We start from the raw sequence: 10,000 nt of genomic DNA, 5'->3' as shown, positions 1-10,000 counted from the left end.
CACCTAACTGTCAGGGAGCTCAACCGACCCAACGGTTCTTGAGTATATGTCCCTCCCCGGCACCCACCCCGGGGGGACCATATTTGGTGGTGTTTGTCTCGATTTTGAGGAAGGGTGGGTTTTTTGTGTGTGTTGTTGTTGTAATTTTTGTGCATTACCTGAAAGAGCCAATCACAGTGGGTAGCTGGATGCTGCCCATTTGCAAGCTGGGTAGGGTAATGATATGTGTGAGTTTTTAGTGGAAGATTGAAAATAAGTTGCAGGGAGGTTTCTGTCGACTGGCTGACATGAGTAGTGACTCAAGGACGTTCCATGATGGAAGCCGTTTTGCTTGATAAGCAATGGTGACAACAAAAATGAACCCATATATAATGCATATTCAGAAATATCTTCAAGCACGAGACGTGAAAGAAAACTCTGGAGGCGGTGAAAGTATTTTGTGGAGTGTTTTGACTTTTTTTTATTGAAACAGTATGAACAACAAAAAACAAACACTGCAATTAAATAAAAGGATTCAAACAAATCAGACAGCAAAAATTAAAGACCTAGAGTTGATAATAATGTGTAGCGAAGCGGGAGGAGGGGGGGGGACCAACACATGTCGTCGCAAACGTTTTGCAGTGTCTAAAGCCTACTCATTAAACATTACATCACTCATTCAGTGCACATATTAAACTGGGTTTCTTAAAAGCAAGCGGAGCTAAGCGGAGACTGAATTATTTGTACACCCATTAATGACCACTTACAATTATGACAATAAACATAAAATAAACACATTGGCATCGGCTGCCGAACACTGCACTAAAAACTAAGTGCAACCATGAAGCACTGTGTTGTGCCTTCATTCTTGGGGGTGAGCTCGGTTTAAACATTATGTGTGTATGTGTTTGTTTTTTTGTAACTCTACCCTCGCTATTAACAGAAATACTATGGGTACATTGTGAAGACAATCCTAGCACTATGTCGGCTATCGACCGCTACCTGTGAATAAGCCTGTATATATGGCGTAATGTAAGCCTATTTGAGGGAACATGTTTTTGGAGAGAGAGAAAAAAAAACAAGAAAACCAAAGAAGTTATCGTAAAAAAAATTAAAATAAAAAATAAAAGAGCTGTCCTATTGGAATGGGTGGCAGTTACAAGTACAGTCAATTCACATTAATGCACTTCAAAAAAGTCAAAATCTTCCTAACTACCCAGGGAATACCAGAGACAGTGGTACAAACCCTTCTGCTAAATTTCACAGATATGTATTAGGTTTTTATATGTCAGTGTTAAAGCGGGCAGAATGTCGCGTTACTCTTGCAAACGAGGGCGCACTTCTTTTTTTTCTCCGCTGCCCTTCTTTCTATGAGGCCCTTGCGAGGTCCCTCAGAGCCGCACGTCGGGAGCAACTTCTGCACACGGTGCGTCATATAGTTAGACCACGACGTCGACTCTAAAATCTTTCTTTTTTTGTTGCCGCGGTTAAGGGGACTCAGCGGCTACGTGTTAGGGTTCGAGAAAAGTATCTTGATCGGTGCTGGGGGGTTGATTTGTTATTAAAAAGTCTGCTGGCCGCACAACAGGAGCCGAAAAGCCGTCTGTGTTGTACTGTTGTACTGTGTATATCTGTAATATTGACTGCTATTGTATGCAAACTGCAACACATGAGGAAGTCATTAGCTGTAGACTATGTAGGCGCTTTGCATGGTATATACACCATATGGAATTCATAACGTTCTCTCCTGCTTCCCTTTACGCTTCTCTTTGATTTCTCCATCCACCTCTTTAACCTCCTCTCCTTTTTGTTATGTACTTTTTTTTCTCTTCTTTTTTTCGGTCCTTTTCACCGACTCAAATGTGAACCTGAGTCGATGTTTACATCATATCACTGCATAAGAGAGAGAGAGCGAGAGAGAGATTTCCCCTAGTCAGATAATCCCTTACTTCCTTTCTTTTTTGCTGTGATTTCTTTTTTTCTTTTTTTACAAGTGCATTATGAAAAGGCCCTGAAATTCTTTGAGACATCCTGTAGCCACCTTGTTGTGTTTCTGCCTGTTGGTTGTTGGTTGTTGATGTAGGAGGAGGAGGGGGGGGGGTGACGGAGAAGGATGGAGCCCTTGATATCATTGGCTCCGCGGGGGGGGGTAGGGGGGTTGTTGGGAGCGGAAGAAGGAGGTGAAGATGGTTACCATATAATTCTATGATGGTTACACACTCATCACCCAACTCTTTCCTTCTCTCTCATACACACACACACACACACACACACACACACACACACACACACACACACACACACACACACACACACACACACACACACACACACACACACACACACACACACACACACACTACACCTCCGCCTCCCCCTCCTCCTTTTGGCGACAGTCCAGAATCTCGGTCAGGTTAGAGAAAGTTGCCGGTAGCATGCTTGTTTAATGACAGGAAATGACATCACAGTTCAGTAGTTCAGAATTTCCAGAACTTGGGGCGCTCTTCCTGTTTCGGCTTTCTCCTCAAGGGCTGTGGGACGGAGAGAGAGAAGGAGAGAGAGAAGTTAGAACACAAACAACGAAGATGTACCATCTAGACGGAGTCCAGAGAATGTGAGTCGATGGTTGAAAAAGGGGAATTGAGGGTGGTGGGGGTGGATGGGGGTATTTTGATATTGAAGATTGGTTCAAAATATGATTAAGTTAACTTAATGGAGAAGATACATTCTTTTAGTGTTACTTGATGATTTGTCTTTTATTTTATCCATTGTAAGGCAACATTGGGTAACATCAACAAAGAAACAGGGGGAACCAACAAACTTGGGATTTGTAGTTTTTGATTAAAAAAGGTCAAACGTTTAGCTTGGTCTCGATTACGCAGATTCTGGGACAAAGCCGTTTGCTCAGATTAAGCTCGGATTAAGTCTCTACATGTGTTGCATGGTTTTAATAAAGGGACACAGTTGTTGTTTTTTTAGGGGAGTTGACAAGATTGTTTGAGTGAATCAGTGTTTTTTACCCCAGTTTAAAGCGTAGCTTTAAGTCAGCTCAGAACTGAAGGTGGTAGGATGTGGAATAAACCTTTTCAAAATAGACCGACAACAGAAACACTCTTAGAAATTAGTTCTCGGGATCAAAACAAACACAGAAGACGACGGCTTTGAGATTGCTGCTCCGCTATGGACCGACACCGAGTTCCCATTGGCTGATGAGATTGGCAGAAATCAATTTAATATAATGATGTAAGACTGAACTGCTTGGTGAGCATTCATCACACAAGCAGTCAATACACAAGGCTTTTGACTGAATTGAAGCAAATTTGAAGGCCAAAAAGAGCCGCTCGTTGGGCTGAATGGACAATGACTTCCTCATGGGACCATTGGATAGTGTGTCAGGCAAAGGAGCAGCAACCAGCCAGCCAGTCTGTTATTTGTCTTTGACTTTGGACTACGGTAGTCAAGGGGTTAAATGATTATTATCTGGGCATAATTAAATAAGAAGAAAATTACAGAAACCAAGATGCTCTCTTTTTTCGCAGGCTTTTTGTTTTTCTTGGCAGACCTGTGGTGTAGAAAACGTTCACCCATTAGCAAGCAGACATGCAAATGGTCCAATGAAATGACAGTATTCTCAGAAGACATGCAGATGGTCCAATAACATGACAGTATCCTTTGGAGGGGGAGGGTGTGGTACATGGGAATACAGCTGTCCGTCAGACAGGAACTGCTATTACTCCGATAAGGGAAGGTTGGGACCCAAATGTGTTGAGCAACAGGGACAGTTATGGATTAACTATGGTACAAATGTGTTGAACAACAGAGACAGTTATGGTATAACTATGGTACAAATGTGTTGAGCAACAGGGACAGTTATGGTATAACTATCGTACAAATGTGTTGAGCAACAGAAACAGTTATGGTATAACTATCGTACAAATGTGTTGAGCAACAGAAACAGTTATGGTATAACTATGGTACAAATGTGTTGAACAACAGAGACAGTTATGGTATAACTATGGTACAAATGTGTTGAGCAACAGGGACAGTTATGGTATAACTATGGTACAAATGTGTTGAGCAACAGAAACAGTTATGGTATAACTATGCTACAAATGTGTTGAGCAACAGGGACAGTTATGGTATAACTATGTATATAAGTAACTATGGTACAAATGCTGTTGCGTTGGGTGTGGGAGTCCATCTTATCACAGCAAACAAACATTCTCTTCAACACCCATTACATCACCAGCAATGTTCTTCCAGGTATTTCATCATAGAAAATGTCAGTGAATAAATGTGCGTGCATGTCCCCCCCCCCCCCCCCCTTAGGAAGAGAGGAAGTCTGAAACTGTGTACTTGTATACACTGTGTACATCTTCTAACTTAGGTTAGTCTATACTGTAATACATCCATGCCATAAAACATACTATGAAACCACATGCATACAGGCAAGCACACTAATACCCGTGTTTGCGTGTGTCCATGTGTGTGTGTCTGTCCATACATGTGTATTCACCAGAGGAGGCCGGGGTACTTACGAGTATTTGCCCATCCTCCTCACCACGGCGATCACCACGGCGATAACAATGATCACTGCCACCAACGCACCAATCACGATGCCCACCACTTGGCCGGAGCCCAGTCCCTCTGGAGAACACAAAGAGGGAGAGTCAGCCCACCAGGCCAAAGACAAAACACCAAAGAGGAGATGGATGGCCAGTGAGAGAGAGAGAGAGAGAGAGAGAGAGAGAGAGAGAGAGAGAGAGATAGAGAGAGAGAGAGAGAGAGAGAGAGAGAGAGAGAAAGAAAGAGAAAGGGAGAGAGAGAGTTTAAAAGACTGCATTTTATACATTTAAGAGCCCCTCCTCATGGTTTTTTTGTTTGAAGACAGTATCAATAAATGAAGACTTCTAGGTTATCCATTTACTGACAGATGTTTATATATGTTATCCTTTTTAACTTATCCCATTGGTGGGCAGCCCTCAAGAGAGAGAGAGAGAGGTGGGGGGCCCTAGGCACAGCAAGTAAGTTGATTTGCTTATAGGAAAAGGAAAAGTTTGTCTCTTATGTACATTACACATAAGCCTTCCTTACCTTCGACGACCACCTCGCCACCCTCTCCAATCTCGGAGGCCCCCGTTTCCTCGGGCCCGACCTCGGGCTCGTCCACAGCGGGGGCTTCGGTCACCACGACAGGAGCGTCCGTGAAGACGGGATCCGCCGCGGCCGCTGCCGCCTCTGTGGCGACGACGACGGGTGCTTCTGTCTCTGCGGGCTCTTCGGCCGCTGCGGGCTCTTCGGCTGCTGCGGGCTCTTCGGCTGCTGCGGGCTCTTCGGCTGCTGCGACCTCAGCGGCTTCTGTGGCGAGGGGAGCCTCCTCCTCCGCGGGGGCTTCTGTCACCACCTCTTCAGCGGCAGCAACCTCCGGTTCGGCGGCAGCCTCGGGTTCGGCGGGGGGAGCCTCGGTGACCACCGCCTCCTCCTTCAGGGCCTCGGTGGCATCAGGGACAACTTCGGGAGCGCCTGTGAAGGGGTCTTCCTCCGCCGGGAGTTCCGTGGGGCCTGGGGAGACAGCAAGCAGAGAGATCAGACACCCAAAGATGATGGATGGTTAGATACTGTTGATAGATAGATAGAATCGATCGATCGATTGATCGATAGATAGATGGATAGATGGATAGATGGATAGATGGATAGATGGATAGATGGATAGATGGATAGATAGATAGATAGATAGATAGATAGATAGATAGATAGATAGATAGATAGATAGATAGATAGATAGATAGATAGATAGATACTGTAGATGGATAGATAGATAGATAGATAGATAGATAGATAGATAGATAGATAGATAGATAGATAGATAGATAGATAGATAGATAGATAGATAGATAGATAGATAGATAGATAGATAGATAGATAGATAGATAGATAGATAGATAGATAGATAGATAGATAGATAGATAGATAGATAGATAGATAGATAGATAGATGGATGGATAGATAGATGTTGCTGAAATATACATTTTGTGTGTGATGTTAGCTAAATCTTAACATGTAATGTTCAAGTTTTGCATATCATTTTTTTTCTCCCCCCCCATGGAATCCTGCAGAGTTCGGTAGCAGGAAAGAGAAGGGGAGCCGAGATGGAAAGTCCAGTCGTCTGCCAGGCCCGGGTGGACGAAAATGAATGAGGTACATACTATTCACATTCTTCCCTGACATCATGTTCCCAGAACCCCCTTTCCCTCATCCCATCACCCTCTTTGACTCATCATGTCTGGCTCACCCCCTCCCTCCCTCCGTCTGCTCCTTTCTACTTCTCCTCTTCCTCTCCTCCCATCGTCCGTCCATTGCAGAGCAGTGACAGCATAGCCACCACACCCCGTGACTGAATAAACGTACATCCTCCCTGCTCCCTCCTCCCTTCGCCTGCCCCGCCACTCCATCCTGTCTTCATTGCTCTTGTGTTTGTGTCACATGCCACATCCTCTGCTACATTTCCTGTGGCAGGAGCCACCGGTGTAGCAGTCAGCTGGTGGACTAGGAGGGCAGGAAGGCATATGCCAGGGGACAATTTACCCTCAGCCGCTGTAAGACGTGAGGTGACCGGTGAGGGGTGGGGTGGGGTGGGGTGGGGTGGGGTGGAGTGGGGTGGAGGTGTGGGCTGGGCTGGGCTGGGGTGGGGTGGGGTGGGTTGGGGTGTGGTGGCCAACTCATTTTCAATTTAATCAATTCAGGGGAGTTGATTTCCGTCGAAAGTCCAGCCAAAAACTGGAGAAAACATTGTCACATCCAAAGAACTGAGAATAACTGAGAATGAACGCCCTACTGATTACATTTACATTTACATTTACATTTAGTCATTTAGCTGACGCTTTTATCCAAAGCGACTTACAAGTTCTGTACGACAAGCCATCAGGAAGGGCACAACTCTATCAGCTGAGTAACAATGTTCGTCAAAGTGTTGAGTGCTACAGTGTAGGTTAGTTTATTAGGACAAGTGCATGACAGTATGGTTAGTTAGGGTTAGATAATTTTTATTTATTTTTTTTTAATTCAGATAATGGTTGAAGAAGTGCGTCTTTAGTCGACGGCGAAAGATTGGACGTGTTTCGGCTGTCCTAACTGGGGTGGGTAGTTCATTCCACCATTGTGGGGCAAGGACTGAGAATAGGCGACTTCTCTTTGATGACCCTCCCGGAGCTTGGATAGGAGTAGGTCTGAGGCGGCCAGAAGAAGCAGAGCGTAGGGGTCTTGAGGGTGTGTAGTTAGAGACCATTGACCGGAGGTAGGCGGGAGCAGTTCCCTTTGCTGCACGGTATGCTAGGTCGAGGGCCTTGAAGCGGATTCGTGCAGCAATGGGGAGCCAGTGCAGGTCCCTAAGAAGTGGGGTGACATGGGCCGACTTCGGTAGGTTTGAGATCAGGCGGGCCGCTGCGTTCTGAATGAGTTGAAGAGGCTTAGTGGCAGTGGCCGGGAGGCCAGCGAGCAGTGCGTTGCAGTAGTCGAGGCGGGAGATGACTGTTGATTGGACGAGGAGTTGGGTGGATTCTTTTGTCAGGAGGGGCGGATCCTTCTGACGTTGCTCATTAGCCTATGAACAGCAGTTTGAACTTTTTGCACGGATTGAATATAAAGTTAATTGATCTATCTCAAACCACACCCTATTTTCTTGATCCTCCAATCACACCCATTACTCAAACAAAGTTTGGGTCAAGAAAAGAGGGGGCGGGGGTTTAAGATAGGTCCATTGACTCTAACCCCACTACAGCGGGGACAATTTAACGCTCAACTGCGTACAGTCCCCGGAGGCAGTGCTGCAATCATGTGGGAAACAAGGCCGGACAATCAAAGGAAAAACCTGCTGAATCGTCGATGGTGGGAGTCTGTTGATGTTGATCATGCTTTCTGGAAAAACAACCTGAAGAATGCCAGGCATGTCCTACCATACGGGACGAGAGTAAGAGTGAGGGCCTTTTGGGTGTTGGTTGTTGTCTTTACTAGGCTACTAAGAGAGTTACCGTCCCGATATCTTTGCGGATATATGGATGGTGGCCACAGTTTGTAGAAGAACAGCTTGAGAGAGAGTCAGTCTGCCTACTGTATGGCCTGTGGAAGTATTTCAGACACTTTTATGGGACTTTTGTTTTCACTTCTGCATTACTTTCCAATACATTTGTTGATATATACTATATTATATATTATATAGTGCCCATGCTTTCTATAAGAACAGCTTGAAGAATGCCAGTCAGCCTTCATAAACAACTTCGGACTCTTCTGAGAGTAACTTCTGGGCATTGTTTTCTTAGATAGACTACCAAGTTATCCTTTATTATCAACCTCCCGAAAACCTCTTGAGTGGTACCTTTTTTTTGGAATGATGGTTCCAAAATAAAGACAGGCCTGCCAGAGCTCAGGAGACCATTTTGTATTTAGTAACCGCATATGAAGACCTGTATTTATCCCAGTGTCTTTCATCAAGCCTTGAACTATGACGGGGCCTGAGTGAAACCTAATAATTTCCCTCCCAATAACCAAGCCCTGTCACCCCCATGGTCACAATCCTCCCAACCACAACTAAGTGCTTAGCCTGGACAGCACAGCTTCAATTTGAAGGAGGTAAGACTTCAGTGTGGCATCAAAATTACGGTCTATGGTTTAACCAATATGTTGGGCCTGCCCCCCCCCCCCCCCCCCCCCCCGAAGAAAATCCTCTCTGGCCTCCAAATCCAAACTGCCTCTGAAAAACCCTCTCTTACTGTAAGGTCCAGGAATAACAGAACGATCGTCTAAACATAGCGGCTGACATCACTCTCTCTCTCTCTCTGTTTCTCTCTCTCACTTGCTCCCTCTCAATTTTCTCCCAATTGTTCCTGAATACTTTGAACGATACAGAATGCTTCAGGAGGGTATATAACTCTGAATGGCTGGACCGACGACCGGCGCTATTATTCCAGTCCCCCTGCTGTGGTCCAGACGGCTCTTGTTCATTAGCAACAGTCAATGTAAACACACCAAAACATTTGTTCGCTCCGCCGACGGAGGCGGTGAGGGGTGGGGGGGTTCAGGGATTGTGGAGGGTCAAGCCATGGTTCGGACTATTAGCGGGCTGTTTAACTCAACCTCTGAGACAAAAACTTAACCCTGGAGACACAAACTCAACCTCTGAGACACAAACTCAACCTCTGAGACACAAACTCAACCTCTGAGACACAAACTCAAACCTGAAGACACAAACTCAACCACGGAGACAAACTCAATTCTGGAGACACAAACTCAAATCTACAAACTCAAACCTGGTGACAAACTAAATCCTGGAGACACAAACTCAACTGGTTCTAGGCCTCACCTGCACCTTGTGTATAGTTTACCTTTACTTATAGTATATACTCAGACCCTCACCTACACCTTGTGTATACGGTTTACTTTTACACATAGTATATATTCAGATTACATTTCTTTATTTATTGCAAATATTTATTGTCCAGTTTAGCACACATTTATGGAAGTGGATACGGATCAGCTAGCCTAGCTGTTGGCCATAAAAAACGTCTCAGAGTTTTTTTTTTTATCCACTTTTTTCTCCCATTTTCTATATTTTCTCCCATCCCAATTCCGTATCATCCAATTCAACCCTCCCCTGTCACGAACGCTGTTTCTTGCCTCCCACAAGCCGGCTGCAATGTGGACTAAGTCATACATAGCACAAGTCCCCTCCGGTACTTGAGGTAACAGCAGTCGCATCTTTTCACCTGCGCAGCTCGATCTCTCAGTGGCGAGGAGTAACGCGTGGGAGGCTCACGCTGCCCCCGACACTTCCTGATTCTACTGCGCAGGCGCACCAACCAACCTGTAGGAGTCGCTGTCCACAACGCCCGATCCCCACCCATCAGTTTCCCACCCCCTAATACGGCCAATGTGTATTAGTACGGACGACCAGCTAAACTGAAAGCAAATGTGGAGCGCTGGGCTCGAACAGGCAAGCCCAGCGTCTCCAGATTTCGTGGAGAGCGCC

At 45.5% G+C, this 10,000-nt stretch overlaps 1 protein-coding gene across 1 annotated transcript in view; it reads right to left on the bottom strand.

The window, feature by feature from the left end:
• Positions 1 to 433: 433 nt before the first annotated feature.
• pdpn (podoplanin) overlaps positions 434 to 10,000 on the bottom strand; it is an 11,272-nt gene continuing 1,705 nt past the window's right edge. Inside the window, exons 2-4 of the mRNA XM_084333807.1 lie at positions 5,074 to 5,541; positions 4,518 to 4,626; positions 434 to 2,510 (exon numbers count right to left, since the gene is read on the bottom strand). Coding sequence (XP_084189933.1) covers positions 2,504 to 2,510; positions 4,518 to 4,626; positions 5,074 to 5,541 — 584 coding nt within the window. The 3' untranslated portion in view covers positions 434 to 2,503. The remainder of the gene's footprint in view (positions 2,511 to 4,517; positions 4,627 to 5,073; positions 5,542 to 10,000) is intronic.

Source organism: Notolepis coatsorum (genome assembly GCF_963971535.1).
Source record: "Notolepis coatsorum genome assembly, chromosome: 17".
Lineage (NCBI taxonomy): Eukaryota > Metazoa > Chordata > Actinopteri > Aulopiformes > Paralepididae > Notolepis > Notolepis coatsorum.
The sequence above is the reverse complement of the archived record's forward strand: the minus strand, read 5'-3'. Positions and strand labels throughout refer to the sequence as shown.